The 24793-nt window shown below is 43.9% G+C and overlaps 1 protein-coding gene and 1 long non-coding RNA gene across 8 annotated transcripts in view; one reads left to right on the top strand and one right to left on the bottom strand.

Moving 5' to 3' along the window:
• Positions 1 to 22725, top strand: part of LOC118377286 (adenylosuccinate synthetase isozyme 2-like) — a 28381-nt gene extending 5656 nt beyond the window's left edge. The window contains exons 2-13 of one of the 6 annotated variants that reach the window (XM_035764146.2): positions 5914 to 6016; positions 9508 to 9576; positions 9685 to 9735; positions 12310 to 12376; positions 15452 to 15559; positions 15675 to 15756; positions 15871 to 15997; positions 19099 to 19253; positions 19682 to 19806; positions 19975 to 20072; positions 21251 to 21400; positions 21516 to 22725. In XM_035764146.2, coding sequence (XP_035620039.1) covers positions 5914 to 6016; positions 9508 to 9576; positions 9685 to 9735; positions 12310 to 12376; positions 15452 to 15559; positions 15675 to 15756; positions 15871 to 15997; positions 19099 to 19253; positions 19682 to 19806; positions 19975 to 20072; positions 21251 to 21400; positions 21516 to 21568 — 1188 coding nt within the window. In that variant the 3' untranslated portion in view covers positions 21569 to 22725. Of the gene's footprint in view, positions 1 to 5913; positions 6017 to 9507; positions 9577 to 9684; positions 9736 to 12309; positions 12377 to 13734; positions 13871 to 14192; positions 14385 to 14603; positions 15560 to 15674; positions 15757 to 15870; positions 15998 to 19098; positions 19254 to 19681; positions 19807 to 19974; positions 20073 to 21250; positions 21401 to 21515 lie in introns of those variants that run through there. The other 5 variants (XM_052471016.1, XM_052471008.1, XM_052471007.1 and 2 more) reach the window with 5 other exon arrangements.
• Positions 13241 to 14641, bottom strand: LOC127909450 (uncharacterized). Of its 2 annotated transcripts, none has more exons than XR_008071162.1 (3): positions 14542 to 14641; positions 13771 to 14360; positions 13241 to 13373 (listed from the first exon to the last, which is right to left on the bottom strand). It is a non-coding gene; the product is annotated as an uncharacterized LOC127909450 (long non-coding RNA). The 2 variants fall into 2 exon arrangements; XR_008071161.1 differs by lacking the exon at positions 14542 to 14641 and adding an exon at positions 14399 to 14462.
• Positions 22726 to 24793: the final 2068 nt, after the last annotated feature.

The following is a 24793-nucleotide window of genomic DNA, read 5'->3' as shown; positions in this document are numbered from 1 at the left end:
ATGACGGCCTAGGAACAGTGGGTTAACTGCCTGTTCAGGGGCAGAACGACAGATTTGTACCATGTCAGCTCGGGGGTTTGAACTTGCAACCTTCCGGTTACTAGTCCAACACTCTAACCACTAGGCTACCCTGCCGACAACTGAGGGAGCAGTCGGAGGCAAAAAAATTAAATAAAATCTGAACAGTTAGTCCTCTGGGTTTTGCCTGCTACATAAGTTCTGTACTCACAGACATGATTCAAACAGTTTTAGAAACTTCAGAGTGTTTTCTATCCACATCTACTAATAATATGCATATCTTATATTCCTGGCATGAGTAGCAGAAAGTTGAAATTGGGCACGCTATTTATCCAAAAGTGAAAATGCTGCCCCCTATACCTTAGAAGGTTAACTGGAGAAATATAGAGATCTGCTTACCTGGTAGCCATCTTGAAGGTACTGGCAGTTGTGTTGCTTCATTCAAAATCAAACTTTATTTAAAATTAGCGGTAAATTAGCGGTAGTGTAAAGTCCTTCAAAAATGTTCAGACACTTAATTTTTCCAATATTTGTTTTCATTATTATACATGAATATTCAGTTAATTTGTTTTCAGTAGAACATCCATTTATTTTTACCAAAAATAATAAATTCCTATGTTGAAATTAGTCTTTGTGCAAGGTAGAGGACACTTATCTTTATTATACTTAATAATAATATAATAATATAATATATGCCATTTAGCTGACGCTTTTATCCAAAGCGACTTAGTCATGTGTGCATACATTCTACGTATGGGTGGTCCCGGGAATCGAACCCACTACCCTGGCGTTACAAGCGCCATGCTACTTTGTTATAGTACTAAATTACATGTTTTAGATTTAATATCATTACTGACATGGTATTTTAATGTTTTCATGAATGACCCAATTGGTAAACTAACGTTAGTTAAATTGGTGTGGTTAGCTACTCGAGCAACCCAATAGACCTTCAGCATTGACAATTTAACTCTGCACTGTATTGCTAATGTCACATTGAATTCTAAAGCATCATAGCGCTGGGAAGGGACAAGAGCCATGAGAACGAGTTTTGATCAGTCATGGAAATAAGAGCTGAAAACAAATTGGCTCCCTATTTAAAAAATATGACGAGAAATGAGTTTTTGTGCAGTCAACTAGCGCAAACATATTTAGTTGTCAAAACGATATATCATAAGGAAATCGATATGTAACTAACGACACCCCCCCCAATCACTAATAGCCAGCTACCTACACTGAACACAAATATAAATGCAACATGTGAAGTGCTGGTCCCATGTTTCATGAGTTGAAATAAAAGGTCCCCAAAATGTCCCATATGTACAAAAGATTATTTTTCTCATTCTGTGCACAAATTTGTTTACATTCCTGTTAGTGAGCATTACTCTTTTGCCAAGATAATCCATCCACCTGATGGCTGTGGCATATCAAGAAGCAGCATGATCATTACACATGTGCACCCTGTGCTGTGGACAATAAGAGCCCTCTCTAAAATGTGCTGTTTGTCACACAACACAATGCCACAGATGTGGGGGTGTATTTCTGTATGTAATAAAGCCCATTTGTGGGGCCTAATTTGATTTAAATTGACTGATTTCCTTACAGTTCTTATAACTTAACAAAATATTTGCAATTGTTGCATGTTTATATTTTGTTCAGTATACATTCATATTACACAACCCTAATACCAGAGCCTGGTCTTACCATGTCTTGTTGGTACAGTCTGGCATTGCAAGGTGACTCAAACTCCTAGTACTGTTGAAGGTACTGTATATGCGAGCAAGTGCTTTTTGTGTACCTTCTCACTTGCCGTTGAAGTATCAAAAGCATGATGGAATATCTGAAGACAGCAGTTAATGCATCTGACCAAAGTTTAATAATGTCTATGCAAGTTAGATTTGGCTGTCAATAAAGATACTATATATTGGCAAGCCACCTAGCTAAGCCTATGGGTTGAGTGATTACCACAACCATGGCGTCTACCTTGTGTAGACTGAATTCAGTCTGTTTTCACAGTTTTACTTTGACAAAGTCATATGCTCTGAATTAAACATGAAATTCTTACTTATGAGCCTTTTCCCAACAATGCAGAGTCAAAGAAAGGAAATGGTAACACAATAAAATCACAATGAAGCTATATACAAGGAGTACCGGTACTGAGTCAATGTGCAGAGGTACGAGGTAGCTTCAAGAGAATCTGCAAAAAAACAAAGGGCGTTAGTCCGGGTAGCCACTTGATGAATGGTTCAAGCAGTTGCCATACACACCAGGGATGCAGCTGTATAACTTTGAGGATCTTAGGCCCCATGCCAAATCTTTTCAGCTTCCTGAGGGGGAAGAGGCGTTGTCTTGCCCTCTTCAAGACTATGTTGGTGTATTTGGATAATGATAGGTCCTTAGTAATGTGGACAAGAAGGAACTTGAAGCTCTCGATGCTCTCTATTGCAACCCCATCGACGTGAATGGTAAACGCCTAACATAGCTGTTATTAGGGCTGCACGACATGGTACCCTTTTCTCCACTGCCATTATGAGCTATTAAACAACCTAAGTTAATTATTTATTCAGGCAGCCTTAGGAAGCTTATGATAGGGATAGGTATTTGAGCTTTTTTGACTGTTCCAGTACTACCATTTTTTCTGCCAAGTACTCAATGTAAAACATAAAGCTGTAAAAAAAATTGCTAGAACAAGGGCAGCACCGGTTCATATTTTAAACGTGTTTATCTATATGCCAACTTTGAGCATCAATGCCTAATTTATGATAACCGTTACAGATAACATAAATAATGAGGCAATTTAGCATACATCACAGATGTGCCATTTTAAGATTCATTTATTGAAATGGTAATATCAACTGGTTAAATTATATCATGGAGCACGATCATCAAAAGGGTAGTAACCTCAGCCGTGTGGCACTTGCTTGTAGAAGGCTGTGCAATGGCGTAGCCTTGATTTGTTAAACAATTCTTGTTTATCTAACTGCACTGTCCAATTTACAGTAGCTATTACAGTGAAAACATACCATGCTGTTTGAAGAGTGCACAACAAACTTACCATGGCAGCTGGTTTGATACATTCACCTCTGAAGGTGTTACTCTTGCTCTGATTTGTCATTCTCGGGGTCCCAGAGATAAAATGTAGCATAGTTTTGGTTGATGAAATACATTTTTATATTCAAATGTAGGAACTGGATTCTAATTTTTGAACACCCATCACTGTATCTTTTACCAGATCTAATGTTATGTTCCCCTATATTAATTTCACATTTCCACAAACTTCCAGTGCTTTTAAAAAAATATTTCCTTTCCATTCGTATCAAGAATATGCATATCCTTGCTTGAAGTCCTGGGCTATAGGCAGTTGGATTTGGGTATGTCATTTTAGGTGCAAATTGAAAGGGTCCAATCCTTGGAACCTTTTAAGAACGCCTTCCTAATATTGAGTTCTGACCTTTGGCCCTCCGAATGGCCTCAATTCGTCGGGGCGTGGACTCAACAAGGTGTCGACAGCGTTCCTTACTTGATACACACAGGAAACTGAGTGTGAACTGTGTTGACACAAACAGGTGCGCCTGGCACCTACTACCGTACCCCTTTCAAAGGCACTTCAATGTGTTCTCTTGCCCATTCACATAAGTTAATGAAGGATTTTTAATCCGTCTCCTGTGCTTCATCTACAAGTGATATCAATAGGGGATCATAGACTTACCAGGTGAAAGCTGTCATTGAAAGAGCATGTTTTATGCACGGTGCATGCAGGGAGTACCAGATCAATGTGCAGGGTTGAGGTATTTAAGGTAGATATGCACATGAAGGCATGGTAATGTGACTAGGCATCAGGATATATCATAAGGTATTTGAGGTAGATGCAGTGCATTCAGAAAGTATTCAGACCCGTTGCCATTTTCCACATTTTGTTAGGTTACTGCGATTTCTAAGATTGATTAGTGGAAACAACTTAATCTATACACAATACCCCATAATGACAAAGCAAAAACAGGTTTTTAGACATTTTTGCACATTTATTTAAAATAAACATGCATTTACATAATTCAGGCTCTTTACTCAGTACTTTGCTGAAGTGCCTTTTGTAGCAATTACATACTCAAGTCTTGGGCATGACGTTTCATGCTTGGCACACCTGTATTTGGGAGTTTCTCCCATACTGCTCTGCAGGTCCTCTCAAGCTCTGTCAGGTTGGATGGCGAGCTGCACAGCTATTTTCAGGTCTCGCCAGAGATGTTCAAGTCTTGCCTCTGGCTGGGCCACTCGAGGATAGTCAGACTTGTCCCGAACCCACTCCTGCGTTGTCTTGGCTGTGTGCTTAAGGTCATTGTCCTGTTAGACTGGGGTGGAGGTTCACCTTCTGAGGTCCAGAGTGCTCCAGAGCACTCTTCATCAAGGACCTCTCAGTACTTTGCTCTGTTCATCTTTGCCTTGATCCTGACTAGTCTCCCAGTCCCGCCGCTGAAAAACAGCCCCACTGCATGATTCTGCCACCACCATGCTTCACTGTAGGGATGGTGCCAGATTTCCTCCAGATGTGACACTTGGCATTCAGGCCAAAGAGTTCAGTCTTGGTTTCATCAGACCAGAGAATCTTCTTTCTCAATGTCAGTCTTTAGGTGCCTTTTTGGCAAACTCCTGAGCGTGATGCCATGTGCCTTTTACTGAGGAGTAGCTTCCGTCTGGCCATTCTACCATCTACCACCTTTTGTAATATTCTCCCATCTCCACAGAGGAGCTCTGTCAGATTGACCATCTGGTTCTTGGTCACCTTCCTGACCAAGGCCCTTCTCCCCCGATTGCCCAGTTTGACTGGGCGTCCAGCTCTAGGAAGAGTCTTGGTGGTTTCAAACTTCTTCCATTTAAGAATGATGGATGCCACTGTTCTTCAGGACCTTCAATGCTGCAGAAATGTTTTGGTACTCTTCCCCAATCAGTTTAGTTTACCACAGGGGTACTCCAAGTTGTAGAAGCATCTCAAGGATTAATGGAAACAGGAAGTGCCTGAGCTCAATTTGGAGTCTCATAGCAAAGGGTCTGATTACTTATATAAATGAGGTATATATTTAATTTGCAAAAACAATCTACACCTGTTTTTCGCTTGAACGTTTTTTTTTTTTTTTTGTATTTTACTTTTCCTCGATCTTATCGCTGCAACTTTCCAACGGGCTCGAGGCAAGTCATGCTTCCTCAAACATGACCCACCAAACCTTGCTTCTCCCCCTGTATGCCAATGAAACCCTCCCCAATCCGGACGATGCTGGTCCAATTGTGCACCGCCCTATGGGAGTCACGGACTGTTGTGACACATCCTGGGATTGAACCCGGGTCTCTAGTGACGCCTTAAGCAATGCAGTTCCTTCGGGGTCGGAATACGTTCCGAATGCACTGTATGTTCTATTTAGAGGCCAATTGGCTCTAGAATCAATGTAACATGGAAATATGGCTGTGTGGGAACCCTATAAAGGTGTGTAATAATTGAACCATTTTTTGTTTTTGACAATTAATTCTCACCAATATGAAAGATACTTTCCTTTTCTGAAACCCTACCGTAAGCCTGTTAACGTTTAGAGCATGCATCGGGGCTCTTAGCATCTTCTGGCCAGGGGAGTTTTATTATCGTCAATAGGTGCTAGGTTGTCAGTGTCTGAATGGGCTCTTCTGATATCTGTGTCTGAGTTCCAGGGTCAGAGACTAGAGGCCAAACCACATTATCTGTACTATTATCAAACTGTACAAATATGGGTGAAATGTTGACGTGCTTCTGCTGTATGTCCAATATTGAGTCGTGAAAAGCAAGGCTATAGCCTTTCACATTGCTTATGGTGGTGTGGTGATTTGTTTCATAATGTTGGATGTCTTGTCTCTGACTCTCCCTCTGTCCCTCTGCAGGGTGGTAACAATGCAGGACACACTGTGGTGGTGGACTCTGTTGAGTACGACTTCCACCTTCTACCCAGCGGCATTATCAACCCTAAGGTTACTGCTTTCATTGGTGAGTAGATCTCCGCCTCTGGTCCCCTATTTACTGGACTGAGGACTGAACAGGAAAAATGGCTGATTTCACAAGAATTGAACTATGAAGAAATGCTAATGGTTTACTATGGTCAGTTCTCTAGTCTTTGGTTCATACAGCTTTCTGTTTATTGAATCTCCTGTGCAGTTTGCATCCACACTTTCATATGCTAGCAGCTAAAATTAATGACTTCTCCCCAATCTAGCCAATCTGTATTATATTCTAATATTTACAGTTTTGTCTGATGCCACACAATGTGATTGACTTGACTGGGAGCCACGTCGCAGGCTTACAGAGTGCTACAGATTACATTTTATCTGCAGTAACATTTCACTAATGGGCTGACTGTCTAGTCCAATGGTCACCGATAGGCTTGTCGATCAGGATAAAGCCGTGTGTTCCTTAAATTTTTTATTTATATATTTGCTTTTATTAGTCTCAGGCTGTTGGTGGTAGGTGCAGCCAATTCAGCTGCCCTGTGTGCCAGGTAGGCAAACTGTTGCCATTTCATGTGTCTGAAAGTACAAACTCGGCCTTCCCGGTGGGCCTGGAGAGGAAATCAAGTGCTCTATGCGACCACTGGCCAATCAGATTGCTCAGATGTCTGAGTCTGCAGTAACGTAGCAGGCAATAAAGAAATCCATGACAAAATTGATACTGATATTTCAAAAGGTTTAAAGCCATGACTAGAGACTGTCAACAAATACAGCAAAGAGCTGCTGTTTTTATGACTGAGTTGTTTAAGTTCTTTCTCAGCTCTGTCAACACTTTGTATTCAACACTTTTATAAGCCGTAAAATGTTTGTTCTTGCTATTTCCATTCAGCGCTACAACATGCAGTGCAGCAGTAATAGGATATAGTATTGATTGTATTGATAGGCTTGTGTTGTTATTAGTGGCGTGAGTCTTTATTTATATTGAGGAATATTCTAAATTTGTCTAACTCACGAACGCTAGAGAAGCTTAACCAAGTTGAATCCTTCCCAAAGGGTCGATACAACTGTAACACAGACATGGCTTCCCCCGTGGTGGTATTCATACCATCATTCTTGCTAAGCAGGGAACTAAGTGATATGAGCCTTCAATGGTTTCTCCCCTTCAGTACTGTCACATGCAATTGTTTCCCCTGCACTCAGCCCCTCCCAAACTTCATTAGTTACAAAGGAGACATGAGGGGTGGCATAATGTTCATATACTTTTCAGTATAACAATGTTCCAAGTTTAACCCTGAATCCAAAACTCTTCATAGGCGTAACAACATGAATTTGTGCATGAGGCAGAAATAATGCGGTGCGACTAGAGTTTCACCATCTGGAAGAAGGTGTCCCTTTTTGGTCAGTGTCAGTGGAGGGAAGGGAGAGGGGAGGGATGTTGAGAGACGGACCCTCAGTCTGCTGCTCTCTCCCTCCGCTGAGACTGACCCTCAGTCTGCTGCTCTCTCCCTCCGCTGAGACTGACCCTCAGTCTGCTGCTCTCTCCCTCCGCTGAGACTGACCCTCAGTCTGCTGCTCTCTCCCTCCGCTGAGACTGACCCTCAGTCTGCTGCTCTCTCCCTCTGCTGAGACTGACCCTCAGTCTGCTGCTCTCTCCCTCCGCTGAGACTGACCCTCAGTCTGCTGCTCTCTCCCTCCGCTGAGACTGACCATCAGTCTGCTGCTCTCTCCCGCCGCTGAGACTGACCCTCAGTCTGCTGCTCTCTCCCTCTGCTGAGACTGACCCTCAGTCTGCTGCTCTCTCCCTCTGCTGAGACTGACCCTCAGTCTGCTGCTCTCTCCCTCCGCTGAGACTGACCCTCAGTCTGCTGCTCTCTCCCTCTGCTGAGACTGACCCTCAGTCTGCTGCTCTCTCCCTCCGCTGAGACTGACCCTCAGTCTGCTGCTCTCTCCCTCCGCTGAGACTGACCATCAGTCTGCTGCTCTCTCCCGCCGCTGAGACTGACCCTCAGTCTGCTGCTCTCTCCCTCTGCTGAGACTGACCCTCAGTCTGCTGCTCTCTCCCTCCGCTGAGACTGACCCTCAGTCTGCTGCTCTCTCCCTCCGCTGAGACTGACCATCAGTCTGCTGCTCTCTCCCGCCGCTGAGACTGACCCTCAGTCTGCTGCTCTCTCCCTCCGCTGAGACTGACCCTCAGTCTGCTGCTCTCTCCCTCCGCTGAGACTGACCCTCAGTCTGCTGCTCTCTCCCTCCGCTGAGACTGACCCTCAGTCTGCTGCTCTCTCCCTCCGCTGAGACTGACCCTCAGTCTGCTGCTCTCTCCCGCCGCTGAGACTGACCCTCAGTCTGCTGCTCTCTCCCTCCGCTGAGACTGACCCTCAGTCTGCTGCTCTCTCCCTCCGCTGAGACTGACCATCAGTCTGCTGCTCTCTCCCTCCGCTGAGACTGACCATCAGTCTGCTGCTCTCTCCCTCCGCTGAGACTGACCATCAGTCTGCTGCTCTCTCCCTCCGCTGAGACTGACCCTCAGTCTGCTGCTCTCTCCCGCCGCTGAGACTGACCCTCAGTCTGCTGCTCTCTCCCTCCGCTGAGACTGACCCTCAGTCTGCTGCTCTCTCCCTCTGCTGAGACTGACCCTCAGTCTGCTGCTCTCTCCCTCCGCTGAGACTGACCCTCAGTCTGCTGCTCTCACCCTCCGCTGAGACTGACCCTCAGTCTGCTGCTCTCACCCTCCGCTGAGACTGACCATCAGATGCACGCAGCATCAGCCCAGTAAAATAAACAGCAGATATGTTAAATGTATGCTCACTCAGATGTGCTTCACAAGGAATACAACAATGGATCTATTACCAGTGTGATCATATAGGCGACCTCAAATTTTGAAATATTTTTTTAATGTCCCGAACAACAATGCATTGGCAGGTAAATTCATGCAAAGCCAGTATGTGGTGATAATGTATTGGGTCTATAGCGTACTGCACAAACCTCATTGCTGCAGTATTGTTTTTAATTGGTTAATGATGCGTAGGCTTACATTTTTTTTTAAGTCATGTTAATAAAAAATCAGAGCAGTAGGTTTCGGCTTGCATATTGACTCAAAGGTTGGTGACCACTGGTCTAGTCTATTTTGGTGACACGTAACAAAGATGTCCTCTGGCTCTTAACCACGACTCGTCAGCAGTTGAACATATAGAATGTTAACTTGCACACTGTCTACTATTGCTCTCTAGTTGAACTCTACAGGCAGGCTTTCAGAGGGCAAAAAAAGAATCCAGAGCACTGTTTGCCATGATGAAAAAGTCATCTTGAATAAGACTTTCTATGTGTAGAAAAGGTTATGGCACAATCCTCATTTATTTAATGTATGACCTTAATGATTGCTCAGTGGAAGAGCAGACCTGTTTTTCTAAGATCAACTTTTATTGATTAAGTATGTGTATTTAGCTCTTCATGGGAAAGTACTTTTGTTCACTTCCCTGTTTGGTTACTGATGCATCACTTTCTCCACATCTTCCATGTTGCCTGTCTGTTCCGCAGGTAATGGGGTAGTGATCCATCTGCCTGGCCTCTTTGAGGAGGCTGAGAAGAATATGCGCAAAGGCAAAAGTGAGTATGAAGCAGCTATCCTGTTTTAATATTCCCTTTTACTCTGATGCCTGGAAGATTGCCGTATTGCTTAAAGGGGCTACTGTCAGATGTCTTGTGTGTTTTCAGGTCTGGTGGGCTGGGACAAGAGGCTGATCATTTCAGACCGAGCACACATTGGTAAGCCCTGCCTCAGACTTTTCGTTAAGGGCCTTTACATTACAACTTCAGCTGCATTATAAGCTCTATTTATAAAAAAAAAAATGTTTAACTAGGCTAGTCAGTTTAAGAACATTCTTATTTACAATGACTGCCTACCCTGGCCAAACATGGACAATACCGGGCCAATTGTGTGCTGCCCTATGGGACTCTGCCATGATGCAGCCTGAATTGGAACCAGGTACTGCAGTGATGCCTCTTGCACTGAGATGCAGTGTCTTAGACCACTGTGCCACTCGGGAGCCCCATACTCTATACTAAAGGTGTCAAACTAATGTTGTCCCGGGGTCCGCATTTGGTCTTCAACGACATTTGGAAGACTGGACTGAATGTGTTATTTCATTGCTGTCCATCCATGCCATCATTTTGGGAATTGTCTATGCTCCCTGACTGTTTAGCTTACATTTCAGTGATTTATTAGCTAGATACAGTCAATAAACTGTATGAATGTGGGTCCATTTCTACAGTTCTTATTTGGTTTTAGTCATTTTAAAGTATCTTGAGTTTGTTCCACTTGCTGGCCTGGATTGGATCCCCTCACAATGTGACACCTCTGCTCTATACTCTACTATATAGAACGTTACAGGACTACAGTTCATGGTGATAATGAGTCAGCTTTATCTCTTTTCCGTCAATGTTTTTATTTTCATCATAAATGCATTCCAATTGTCACATTTTGAAAAGCAGAGCTTATCATACTTTATCCCATAGGGGATGGCACACACAGCCCCATCCAGGTTTGGCTGGGGTAGGCTGTCATTGTAAAGAAGAATTTGTTCTTATCTGGCTTGCCTAATTACTATTTTTTATTTTTTAATCAGTTTATCAGTTAAAATTGGGCTCTTAGTTAGTGAATACCACTGCCAGGGTCTGTGCAAAGCTGCTGCCCAGAAGAGATCCAAAAATGCTGTGTGACTTGGAGGCTTTCATGGAGAACATGTTTCTGTTATTTGGGGGAGGGGGGGGGTGAAGGTGGCCAATTGATTAGCTTAGCTGTTTAAGGAACCTTTTGTATTTTGTACATACAGTACATTTACATCGGAGTCATTTGGCAGATTCTCTTATCCAGAGTGACTTAGTGCATTCTTAAGATGGCTAGGTGGGACAACCACATATCAGTCATGGTAAGTTGATTTTTCCTCAAAGTAGCTATAAGGAGGGGTTGATTTGACCAAAGATGCACTCCGAAGACCTGTTTTAAATCAAATGTTACATGAATCTTGTTCACTCTGGCTTAAGCTTTTTTGTTGTTGTGAAAAGCAGAATCTCTAAGACTTATTAGGCTACATTATTCAGTCTCCCCCCCTTAGCCCAACCGTGGTCCATTTTATTCATAAAGAGGTGTGGGGGGAAAAGGGAAATTAGTTTTTTACACACATAAATGACTGAATTGTTTGTTGCATTATCTGTCTTTTGATCCTGTTTGGTTTACCCTTTAAGTGGTAAACTCTACTCTACTAGACTTGTTGTTCAGAGAGCCTTTAGATGTTTTGTCCGTGTGCTGTGTCGGAAGTGCCAAACTGTCCAGTCAGCGCAGTGAGAAATTCCCCAAAAAGGACCCTACTTATAAACCGCTTTTGCTCAGTAGTGCCTTAGCTTTAGGGACTATAGGGCCCAACAAAATTCTGAAATGCATAGTAGGGAATCCACAAAATGTATTGAACATGTATTAGTTTGCCCAAGTTTATCATAAGACATGAACAAAATGAATCAGTGATTTGTATTTCCTGCAACTTTCTGAAGAGACAATGAGAATTCCCTGTCTGTGCAGTGGCTTGTTTACCACGTTGTGTAGCCGTTAGCGACAATGTTAATAGTCTTCTGGTAGCTGGAAAGGCTTTCCTAAAAACCTTCTCAATGAAATATTAACTACACAGTAGCCTATGCTTACCTGGCAGAATGATATCATTATTTTTATCCATCCAGTAAATATTTGTTTTGCAAACTACCATCACGTGCGCTACAAAACACCCCTAAAAACAGGCTCTTGCTGGTGCACCGTGGAATTAAAGGGTAACTAAGCAAAAAAAAAAAATGTTTTCCCGCAGACCTCAAAAGTAATCTCCTGATGTGGTTTAAGCATTGCTGTGTACTTAGAAATCCAAATGACTTTTTTCTATCAAAAAAGTGAGTTTTGAGGGCGAAAAACCTGAAACTAAATGGAGAAAATGCAGATTTTATACGATACTGTAGTCCCAAAAGCGGCCTTGTGAAGGCTCTACTAAGCGAAAAAAGGGAATTGGGCAAAAGAAATCTGATTTTCTATGGCCCCTGTGAGAAAGAGGGGTCATTTCTGACTGGAAGAGAGCAACAGACACTACTGCTCACTTCCCTTCATGGATTTTAAAATGAAGGATTGGTGTTAGAACTGTTATGGATTCTCCAACCAATCCAATGCCTTCAAATGGGTGTCGAGTGCACAAGGGAACACTTCCGGGGAGATAATTGGGATACTACGCTAGGTTTTAGTGAGGAGCAGAGAAGCGGGGGTGAGGTGACCAGGATTGTGAGTTTGCCCTTCTCTACCTCCCACAGTGTTTGATTTCCATCAAGCGGTCGACGGTGTGCAAGAGCAGCAGAGACAAGAGCAAGCGGGCAAGAAGTAAGAACCCGCCACCTGTCATTCTCCTGGTTTATGGCTCAGTAATGGTTCAGCTTGCAGCAGTGCTGTAAAACATCATTTTGGGGGGTTGAATGTGTAGTATATTAGCCCTTCCATGCGTCCAGCCTTGTAATATGAAACAACCGTAACTGGCGCTAGCTTGAAGCAGAGCTGAAAAACAAGATTCCCTTCCTATGGAGAATACGCAGTATAAACCTTTTCAGCATAAAGTCTAGCTACCATAAGTACTGGAACAACCTCAACTGACTGCAGTCTCCAAAGATGTCAAATATGAAATATCCCAACGTTGTTCTCTGCACCGGTGTTGTGGAGCGGTTTTAACAGTTTTGCCTTGTGCGTTCTGCCTGAAAGAATTGGCTGTGATTAGCCACATTTCTCTCATACTGTAGTCTGGGGTTTATTCCATATTCAGGAATAGCAAACAAATCCTACACTAATGTAGCTATTGCAGGTTCCTGTTACCAGTTAGTCATGGAGCTATTGCAGGTTACTACTGTTACCTGTTAGTCATGGAGCTATTGCAGGTTCCTGTTACCAGTTAGTCATGGAGCTATTGCAGGTTCCTGTTACCAGTTAGTCATGGAGCTATTGCAGGTTACTACTGTTACCTGTTAGTCATGGAGCTATTGCAGGTTACTACTGTTACCTGTTAGTCATGGAGCTATTGCAGGTTACTACTGTTACCTGTTAGTCATGGAGCTATTGCAGGTTACTACTGTTACCTGTTAGTCATGGAGCTATTGCAGGTTACTACTGTTACCTGTTAGTCATGGAGCTATTGCAGGTTCCTGTTACCAGTTAGTCATGGAGCTATTGCAGGTTCCTGTTACCAGTTAGTCATGGAGCTATTGCAGGTTCCTGTTACCAGTTAGTCATGGAGCTATTGCAGGTTCCTGTTACCAGTTAGTCATGGAGCTATTGCAGGTTACTACTGTTACCTGTTAGTCATGGAGCTATTGCAGGTTACTACTGTTACCTGTTAGTCATGGAGCTATTTCAGGTTCCTGTTACCAGTTAGTCATGGAGCTATTGCAGGTTCCTGTTACCAGTTAGTCATGGAGCTATTGCAGGTTCCTGTTACCAGTTAGTCATGGAGCTATTGCAGGTTCCTGTTACCAGTTAGTCATGGAGCTATTGCAGGTTCCTGTTACCAGTTAGTCATGGAGCTATTGCAGGTTCCTGTTACCAGTTAGTCATGGAGCTATTGCAGGTTACTACTGTTACCTGTTAGTCATGGAGCTATTGCAGGTTACTACTGTTACCAGTTAGTCATGGAGCTATTGCAGGTTACTACTGTTACCAGTTAGTCATGCAGCTATTGCAGGTTCCTGTTACCAGTTAGTCATGGAGCTATTGCAGGTTACTACTGTTACCTGTTAGTCATGGAGCTATTGCAGGTTACTACTGTTACCTGTTAGTCATGGAGCTATTGCAGGTTACTACTGTTACCTGTTAGTCATGGAGCTATTGCAGGTTCCTGTTACCAGTTAGTCATGGAGCTATTGCAGGTTCCTGTTACCAGTTAGTCATGGAGCTATTGCAGGTTCCTGTTACCAGTTAGTCATGGAGCTATTGCAGGTTACTACTGTTACCTGTTAGTCATGGAGCTATTGCAGGTTCCTGTTACCAGTTAGTCATGGAGCTATTGCAGGTTCCTGTTACCAGTTAGTCATGGAGCTATTGCAGGTTACTACTGTTACCTGTTAGTCATGGAGCTATTGCAGGTTACTACTGTTACCAGTTAGTCATGGAGCTATTGCAGGTTACTACTGTTACCAGTTAGTCATGGAGCTATTGCAGGTTACTACTGTTACCTGTTAGTCATGGAGCTATTGCAGGTTACTACTGTTACCTGTTAGTCATGGAGCTATTGCAGGTTCCTGTTACCAGTTAGTCATGGAGCTATTGCAGGTTACTACTGTTACCTGTTAGTCATGGAGCTATTGCAGGTTACTACTGTTACCTGTTAGTCATGGAGCTATTGCAGGTTACTACTGTTACCAGTTAGTCATGGAGCTATTGCAGGTTACTACTGTTACCAGTTAGTCATGGAGCTATTGCAGGTTCCTGTTACCAGTTAGTCATTGAGCTATTGCAGGTTCCTGTTACCAGTTAGTCATGGAGCTATTGCAGGTTCCTGTTACCAGTTAGTCATGGAGCTATTGCAGGTTACTACTGTTACCAGTTAGTCATGGAGCTATTGCAGGTTACTACTGTTACCTGTTAGTCATGGAGCTATTGCAGGTTCCTGTTACCAGTTAGTCATGGAACTATTGCAGGTTCCTGTTACCAGTTAGTCATGGAGCTATTGCAGGTTACTACTGTTACCTGTTAGTCATGGAGCTATTGCAGGTTACTACTGTTACCTGTTAGTCATGTGATGGAGACACCCAATCTGGTTCTGAGAAGAGGTTAGGAAGGACAGCTTAGATACAGGACAGCACTCTGATATACAGGGCATTTTAAGCTTTTGTTCAGGATCAAAATAAGTGTCCTGATTTTGAGTTCTTGTGTAATACAGGCTTATATAGGCTTATATTACCGGTTATGGTGTTGCAATTCCACAAGGCTTTACAACTTCACTCTTACCTCAGAGAACAGAGGCTTAGATTAGATCTCCTGCAGTAACAGTATGACTTGTTCCAGGAGTCTCGTGGTGGACCTGTTATTTTTCTGTCTTGCTGGAGGGTTTCGTACTCATGATACCCGGTCTCTGCTCCAGAAGACCACTTATATCCTCACTGATAAGGTCTTTCTCACATGAGAAGTCATCCCCACATCAGACCAGGGACGTTACGACACCAGACATCCCCTAGCAGCACCATGTGACTGTGATGATGCTCTCCAACCCTCACGGCAGCGCCATTGTTTCAGTCAGCAGCAGGCGATGTTCCAGACCCATAAACACTACTTAGAATAGTAGCTACTTCCCTACAACTCCATCACGTCTGACCTTACACAGTTACACACAAAACAGTTACATGTTGAAGGACCGGTGTGTGTGGTTGATGTCGAGGCAGTGACTCCGTATTGTTCCCTGTATTCCACACCCAGCCTCGGAACAACAAAAAAGGGGATTGGCCCAGTGTACTCAGCCAAAGCAGCCCGCAGCGGCCTCCGGATATGTGACCTCATGTCTGACTTCACGCAGTTCTCTGAAAGGTGAGGGTGTGGCCTTGTTCTCATATGGCCAATAATGGCTATCCTCCTGTTAGTCAGAGTACAACTAGCTCTGGTAAGATTCAAATGGAACTGTATTGATGTCTATCCTCTGTAGATTTAAAGTCTTAGCCTCGCAGTATCAGTCTATGTACCCGACCCTGGTGATTGACATCGATGGAGAGTTGTGCAAGTTGAAGGTCAGAATCAGGTCCTCCATATCAGTTGAATAAGCAGATCACTGGATACATTATGTCCTTCCTACATTTCAGTGTATTTTTAGGGTTACGTGTGTGTGTGGTTTTCTTGTCCAGGATTACGTGGAGAAGTTAAAGCATATGGTGAAAGATGGCGTCTTCTACATGTACGAGGCCTTACATGGACCTCCCAAAAAGATCCTGGTAGAAGGAGCCAACGCTGCCCTCTTAGATATTGACTTTGGTGAGTATCCCCCACTATGTCATAATGTCAATTAACCCCTTTCACTGTGTCAATTGCCAATTAACCCCCATTGAACTGGTCAAGCTAACAAACGGATGGTCTTCAAGAAGTCGGCTGGAAATTCAAGCGGTTTTTACTGGTGAGTTAACTCTACTGAAACAGTTGTATCGGAGCTGTCATAAGGATTGGAACAACCTGTTCACTACTCCGAACACCAGAGAGCACTCTTATACCGTGCATGACTCTGAGCTATGCTGTCTAGTGTCACTTTCAGATATTTCTGTCACAAAGCATGCCGTAGTCCATAAACACAACTGCTGAAGGAGAGGGTTGCTATTTACTGACGGTCACCATTTTCTTTTTCCTTGACACAATGGTAGTAGGTGAAAGGAGGTATCAAATGGCTTTGCTAATGTTTTGCATAAAGGAGAATGTTTTTTTGTTTTGGCACCTGTGCAGACATTTATGGGTGGGATTTCTCAACCCCTCTGATTTGAAAGGCCCATTAACCTGGACTGGAAAATCCACCTCTGTTTAAGCACATCTGACAGGGAGATTGTTTGCATGTCATGTTAAGACTGAAGCATTTAGTTTCCTTTACTTGTATTACAAGCTATAGTACCAGTCAAAAGTTCTGACACCTACTCATTCAAGAGTTTTTATTTTTACTATTTTCTACATTGGAGAATAATAGTGAAGACATCAACTATGAAATAACACATGGAATCGTGTAGTAACCAAAAACGGTTAAACAAATCAAATATATTTGAGATTTTTCAAATAGCCACCCTTTGCCTTGATGATAGCTTTGCACACTCTTGGCCTTCTCTCAAATAGCTTCATAAGGTAGTCACCTGGAATGCATTTCAATGAACAGGTGTACCTTGTGAATTTGCGGAATTTCTTTCCTTAATGCATTTGCGCCACTCAGTTGTTGTGACAAGGTAGGGGTGGTATACTGACGATATCCCTGTTTGGTAAAAGACCAAGTCCATAATATGGCAAGAACAGCTCAAATAAACAAAAATGACAGTCCATCATTCATTTAAAACATGGTCAGTCAATCTGGAAAATTTCAAGAAAAACCAAGCACTGATGAAACTGTCTCTCATGAGGACCACCGCAGGAATGGAAGACCCAGAGTTATCTCTGCTGGAGAGGATACGTTCATTACAGTTAACTGTCTCTCATGAGGACCACCACAGGAATGGAAGACCCAGTTACCTCTGCTGGAGAGGATACGTTCATTACAGTTAACTGTCTCTCATGAGGACCACCACAGGAATGGAAGACCCAGTTACCTCTGCTGGAGAGGATATGTTCATTACAGTTAACTGTCTCATGAGGACCACGACAGGAAAGGAAGACCCAGTTACCTCTGCTGGAGAGGATATGTTCATTACAGTTAACTGTCTCATGAGGACCACGACAGGAATGGAAGACCCAGTTACCTCTGCTGGAGAGGATATGTTCATTACAGTTAACTGTCTCATGAGGACCACGACAGGAATGGAAGACCCAGTTACCTCTGCTGGAGAGGATATGTTCATTACAGTTAACTGTCTCTCATGAGGACCGCCACAGGAAAGGAAGACCCAGTTACCTCTGCTGGAGAGGATACGTTCATTACAGTTAACTGTCTCTCATGAGGACCGCCACAGGAAAGGAAGACCCAGTTACCTCTGCTGGAGAGGATACGTTCATTACAGTTAACTGTCTCTCATGAGGACCACCACAGGAATGGAAGACCCAGTTACCTCTGCTGGAGAGGATACGTTCATTACAGTTAACTGTCTCTCATGAGGACCACCACAGGAATGGAAGACCCAGTTACCTCTGCTGGAGAGGATATGTTCATTACAGTTAACTGTCTCTCGAGGACCACCACAGGAATGGAAGACCCAGTTACCTCTGCTGGAGAGGATACGTTCATTACAGTTACCAGCCTCAGAAATTGCAGCCCAAATAAATGTGTCATAGAGTTCTAGTAACACACATCTCAAATTCAACTGTTCAGAGGAGACTGTGAATCAGGCCTTCATGGTCGAATTGCTGCCAAGAAACCACTACTAAAGCACATACACCAATAAGAAAAAATGACTTGCTTGGGCCAGGAAACACGTGCAATGGACATTAGTCCGGTGGAAATCTGTCCTTTTGGTCCGATGTGTCCAAATTTGAGTTTTGGTTCTCACTGCCGTGTCTTTGTGAGATGCGAAGTAGGTGAACGGATGATCTCTGCATGTGTGGTTCCCACCGTGAAGCTTGGAGGAGGCGGTGTGGGGGTGCTTTGCTGGTGACACTAGGATTTATTTAGAATTCAAGGGATACTTAACCAACATGGCTACCACAGCATTCTGCAGCGATACACCTTCCCATCTGGTTTGCGCGTTGAGGCTATCATTTTGTTTTTCAACAGGACAATGACCCAACACACCTCCAGGCTGTGTAAGGGCTATTTGATCAAGAAGGAGAGTGATGGAGTGCTGCATCTGATGACCTGGCCTCCACAATCACCCAACCTCAACCCAGTTGGGATGAGTTGGACCACAGTGTGAAGGAAAAGCAGTCAACAAGTGCTCCGCATATGTGGGAACTCCATCAAGACTGACAAAGCATTCCAGGTGAAGCTGGTTGAGCTTATGCCAAGAGTGTACAATGCTGTCAAGGCAAAAAGGGTGGCTACTTTTGAAGAATCTCAAATATAAAATAAATTTTCGATTTGTTTAACACTTTGTTTTGGTAATCACATGATTCCATCGGTGTTTCAAAGTTTTGATGTCTTCACTATTCGGCAATGTAGATAATACTGGTACCGTACCGTACAGGTGGTCCTGTAGCTCAGTTGGTAGAGCATGGCGCTTGTAACGCCAGGGTAGTGGGTTCGATCCCCGGGACCACCCATACGTAGAATGTATGCACACATGACTGTAAGTCGCTTTGGATAAAAGCGTCTGCTAAATGGCATATATATTATATTATTATATATATTATCATCTGCTGTAAATTGACTGCAGCACCAATGCATTGTCATGTCTTATCTGAGGAAGACTGAGAAGGAAATAAGATGGTGTTGTATCCCTTTGGCATGTTGGTTTCAGGAACGTACCCTTTCGTGACCTCGTCTAACTGCACAGTAGGCGGGGTGTGCACGGGCCTAGGCATGCCGCCTCAGAACGTGGGTGAGGTGTACGGCGTGGTCAAGGCCTACACCACCCGGGTTGGCATCGGAGCCTTTCCCTCTGAGCAGTTCAATGTAAGAATGTCAGCCTGTGTACCTTGAGGGAAGCCAGGCCTTAATGTCTCTGACTGCTGCAGGCTACAGTCATATTGGTTCACAAGGCTGTGTTTCCTGCTCTCTGTATCCAGTGTGAGTAGACTGTAGTGTCAATGTGGGGGGTATGGCATAGTTGCTGATTGAGTCATCAGAGTTCTGAAATCCAGTGTGTATTCTGTGAACATCAGAGGCATGCGACTGTGGGTGTCAAACAGTTTTGGGAAAGATGGTTGGTTGTTAAACAGCTCCCTCTGTTGGAGCTTGTGAAATAATCCATAGAATAACGGAACTACCAGTTTCTTCACCTGGACAGGACAGAGAATGGCGACATTTTAAAACTTGACAAGGCCATGGTTTACTTTGTCAGTGATCTTAGTGATTATTGAGTGCGTCTTTCCTTCTTGAAGGACGTTGGAGAGCTCCTGCAGACGAGGGGGAAAGAAGTGGGTGTGACCACGGGCCGTAAAAGGAGATGCGGTTGGCTGGACCTCGTGCTCATCAAATATGCCCACATGATTAACGGCTTCACTGCGTGAGTTCCCACTCCCTCAACTCTGTACTGTCCATCACCACACCTCCCGCTTTTTACCTACGGTCTCAGTATACTTAAATAGACCTTATCAGCGTTGTACAGATCCTGCATTTGGGTGTTGGTAACATGCCTGCTAACCTCCCAATGTTCTGTTGTCTTCCTGTTCAGCTTAGCTCTCACCAAGCTAGACATCTTGGATGTGCTCCCTGAGATCAAAGTTGGTGTGTCATACTCTGTGGATGGTGAAAATATACCTCATTTTCCAGGTAGGCTGGATTAAGTGAACCAGATAAGGGAGCATATTATATGCCTAATTGCATTATTCCCCCAAAAAACAATGTTTTATTGTCACATAAATGTGAAATGTGTTTTACATGGTCGGCCATAGTAGGATTTGTATTTAATAAGGATCCCCATTTAGTTCCTGCCAAATCAGCAGCTACTCTTCCTGGGGTCCAGCAACATTAAGGGAGTTAACACATTTAATACATTACATTTCACAACACATTGTGTTCTCTCAGGCCACTACTCTACTATCACATCTACAATCACTATGTATGTATGTGTGTGTGTAGATTGTGTGTCTTATCATGTGTCTCTTCACAGTCCATGAGGTTCCATAAGGTGTATTGTAATTTTTGCTCAATCTGATTATGCTGCTTGCATCAGTTACCTGATGTGGAATAGAGTTCCATGTAGTCATGGCTATTTGTAGTACTGTGCACCTCCCATAGTCTGTTCTGGACTTGGGGACTGTGAAGAGACCTCAGGTGGCATGTCTTGTGGGGTATGCTGGGTGTCGGCGCTGTGTGCTAGTAGTTTAAAGACACCTCTGTGCTTTCGACATGTCAATACCTCTGACTTCATCACTAGTTGTTTTTGTGAATCTCTCTTCCACTTTGAGCCAGGAGAGATTGACATGCATATTATTGTTAGCTCTGTGTACATCCAAGGGCCAGGCGTGCTGCCCTGTTCTGAGCCAATTGCAATTTTCTTTAGTCTCTCTTTGTGGCACCTGACCACATGACAGAAAAGTAGTCCAGGTGTGACAACTAGGGCATGTAGGGCCTGCCTTGTTGATAGTGTTAAGGCAGAGCTGTGAATTTATTATGGACATGCCTCTTCCCATCTTAGCTACTTTTGTATCAATATGTTTTGACCATGACTGTTTACAATCCAGGGTTAATCCAAGCAGTTTAGTCTCCTGAACTTGCTTAATATATGGTGCTCCTGGAACCAATTAGGGGTAAGTGCCTTGCTCAAGAACGCACAGACTGATTTTTCACCTTGTCAGCTCGGGTATTTGAACTAGTAACCTTTCAGTCACTGGCCCAACGCTCTAACCGCTCGGCTACCTGCCAATACCCCGCTCAGCTGCCACCAAGTCTGATCTTAAGATGTTTATGGTAGCCAATGGCCTGACATTGTCCCCACCTCTCCCCAGCCAACCAGGAAGTCTTACAAAGTGTTGAGGTTCAGTATGCCACCCTGCCAGGTTGGAACAGTGACACCTCTGCCGTCAGAACGTTCGATGATCTGCCAGAGAACGCCCAGAAATATGTCCGCTACATTGAGGAGCACCTCGGTGTGCCCGGTAAGAACCCCCCTCTCCTTACCACATTCATGTCCAGTTGTAGAGGTCATAGGTATATCTGGGGACATTTGTTGTTTTTATTGGTAAAGCTTTTCAATAACTCCTCTTCACGCAGTGAAATGGATTGGAGTCGGAAAATCTCGGGAGTCCATGATCCAGATCTTCTAAGAGCTTCTCCTCCAGACCACACCCTCAGTCCCCTCTCCCTACCTCCGGATGGCTGCCTGGTTCCAGGGGCCTGTGGCCTGGGAAGGTGGTCTATGCTGCATGACCCCCCCCCCCTCCCCCCCATTGGAGAGACTTCAAAGTTGCCCCTCTGGTTGTTAAGATGGAAGTACACTTCAGTTGCTTGCCAGCCTACACCTGTTACTCCCCATGTATGGCTTGTGAGAAGGCCCCCTCTTCTGGCCTTTCTGGGTCTGCTCTTCTGCCACACTTGCACATGCACTACATACACACTCCTATCCATTGAATATCCCCATATTCCAACCTCTGATCCAGATGTGTGACAGTCATTGACCCGTCTACAAACCAATGTCAGACTGTTCAGTATGACCATGTGTACCGAGCTGCAGTGGAACTTGGTTGATTCATTAACAGATATTTTGTGGCTGTACTGTGATGAAATCACTTGTGCCCGTTTGTGTAGATGTATTCTTTATACCTAGCATGAGCCCATGGCCATGAAACAGCCCTCTAGCAACTACAGATTTCATGTGTTCTGCATGGACAACGGTCCCTGACAATACCAGTCTCTGTATTCAAATTGCAGAAAATGTAGAATCTGTTTGTTGTTACAAAGACCTTGTTCCCAGCAACGAAGCCATTATGCAAGAAAATATATTTAGGTTCCATTACAATCTTAAATGGGCCTTTTTGGAGGTGTCAATCAAACAACCTCTTCATTTCCCCAGTTGACTAGAAATGTTGTCTCATTTCAAAGCAGTAAAAAGTTGTCCTACTAAACAGTGAGCAGTTTAGGTCAGTTAGCATGTTGATGGGTCATCTTGCTATCAAACTCCACATTTGAAATGACGCATGAATGCAATCCTAAATTTAAGCTCCAACGCAAACACGATGTAGATATGCTAAACTCTAGTCTCAGGACTTCTACATGATCATATCAGTGTATATTTTATTTCTAGGACTAGGTATGGTTGATTCTGTTCTGCTACTATTAGACGTGTGGGTTTTCTGCAGATGTAGTGTATTAGACAGCAGATTGTCTCCTGACTCAGTGACCACTGTAACATGTGTTTCCTGTTTGTATATTAGTGATTGAAATAGAACTATCTAAATATTTAAAATTAAATACATTAAATGATCTTGCCTGTTTACATATGGATTGAATATATAAACCTCAATGGCTCAATTATGAAATAAAAATAGTTACGGGGAGAGGCATGTGTTCAAGTTCAACCTTCTACATGTGCTGCCTATTCATGTAGAATGGGAAATTGCTCAAAATGAGTTTGCCTTTCTCTGCAGGTCTCTACAGAGATGGGTGTAGACTGCTGTGAAAGACATTTACATTTAAGTCATTTAGCAGACGCTCTTATCCAGAGCGACTTACAAATTGGTGCATTCACCTTATGACATCCAGTGGAACAGCCACTTTACAAGAGTGCATCTAAATATTTTAAGGGGGGGTGAGGAGGATTACTTTATCCTATCCTAGGTATTCCTTAAAGAGGTGGGGTTTCAGGTGTCTCCGGAAGGTGGTGATTGACTCCGCTGTCCTGGCGTCATGAGGGAGTTTGTTCCACCATTGGGGGGCCAGAGCAGCGAACAGTTTTGACTGGGCTGAGCGGGAACTGTACTTCCTCAGTGGTAGGGAGGCGAGCAGGCCAGAGGTGGATGAACGCAGTGCCCTTGTTTGGGTGTAGGGCCTGATCAGAGCCTGGAGGTACTGAGGTGCCGTTCCCCTCACAGCTCCGTAGGCAAGCACCATGGTCTTGTAGTGGATGCGAGCTTCAACTGGAAGCCAGTGAAAGAAGGGCTTTCTACATTGGTGGTGGGGTGCTTTCTCTTTTTTTCTATGTGGACGTGTCAGACTAGTGTCAGACCCCTTACCCTTTTCACAGGAATGGGGTCTTTTTGTTACAGCCTTATTCTAAAAATAAGGATTACATTCAATGTTTTCCTCATCAATCTACACACAATACCCCATAATGACTATGTGAAAACAGGTTATTAGAAATGTTTGCACATTTATATAAAATAAATACCTTCTCTACATAAGTGTTCAGACCCTTTGCTATGAGACTCCAAATTGAGCTCCGGTGCATCCTGTTTCCATTGATCACCCTTGAGATGTTTCTACAACTTTATTGTACCTGTGGTAAATTCAATTGATTGGACATGATTTGGAAAGGTGCACACGCCTGTCTATATAAGGTCCCACAAGTTGTCAGTGCAAAAACCAAGCCATGAGGTTGAAGGAATTGGCCGTAGAGCTCGAGATGGGATTGTGTCGAGGCACAGATTTGCATCATTTAAGGTCCCAAGAACAGTGGCCTCCATTGTTCTTAAATGGAAGAAGTTTGGAAACCACCAAGACTCTTCCTAGAGCTGGCTGCCCAGCCAAACTGGGCAATCGGGGGAGAAGGGCTTTGGTCAGGGAGGTGACCGAGAATCCGATGGTCACTCTGACAGCTCCAGAGTTTCTCTGTGGAGATGGGCGTACTTTCCAGAAGGACAACCATCTCTACAGCACTCCACCAACCAGGCCTTTCTGGTAGAGTTGCTAAGCGGAAGCTGCTACTCGGTAAAATTCACATGACCATCCGCTTGGAGTTTGCCAAAAGGCACCTACAGGACTCTCAGACCATGAGAAACAAGATTATCTGGTCTGATGAAACCAAGGTTTAACTATTGGCCTGAATGCCAAGCGACACGTCTGGAGGAACCCTGGCACCATCCCTAGGGTGAAGCATGGTGGTGGCAGCATCATGCTGTGAAGATGTTCTCAGCAGCAGGGAGTGGGAGACTAGTCAGGATCGAGGGAAAGATGAACGGAGCAAAGTACAGATGTCCTTGATTAACGCGTGCTCAGGACCTCAGACTGGGGTGAAGGTTCACCTTCCAACAGGACAACGACTCTTAAGCCCACAGCCAAGACAACGCAGGACTGGCTTCGGGACAAGTCTCAATGTCATTGAGTGGCCTGGACTTGAACCCGATCAAACATCTCAGGCGAGACCTAAAAATAACTGCAACGACACTCCCCATACAACCTAGCATAGCTTGAGAGGATCTGCAGAGAAGAATGGTGCCAACCTTATAGCGTCATACCCAAGAAGACTCGAGGCTGTAATGGCTGCCAAAGGTGCTTCAACAAAGTACTGAGTAAAGGGTCTGAATACTTATGTAAATGTAATATTTACAATTCTA

The sequence above is a fragment of the Oncorhynchus keta genome, chromosome 2, assembly GCF_023373465.1.
Source record: "Oncorhynchus keta strain PuntledgeMale-10-30-2019 chromosome 2, Oket_V2, whole genome shotgun sequence".
Classification (NCBI taxonomy): Eukaryota; Metazoa; Chordata; class Actinopteri; order Salmoniformes; family Salmonidae; genus Oncorhynchus; species Oncorhynchus keta.
This window is presented reverse-complemented; position numbering and strand designations above follow the sequence as displayed.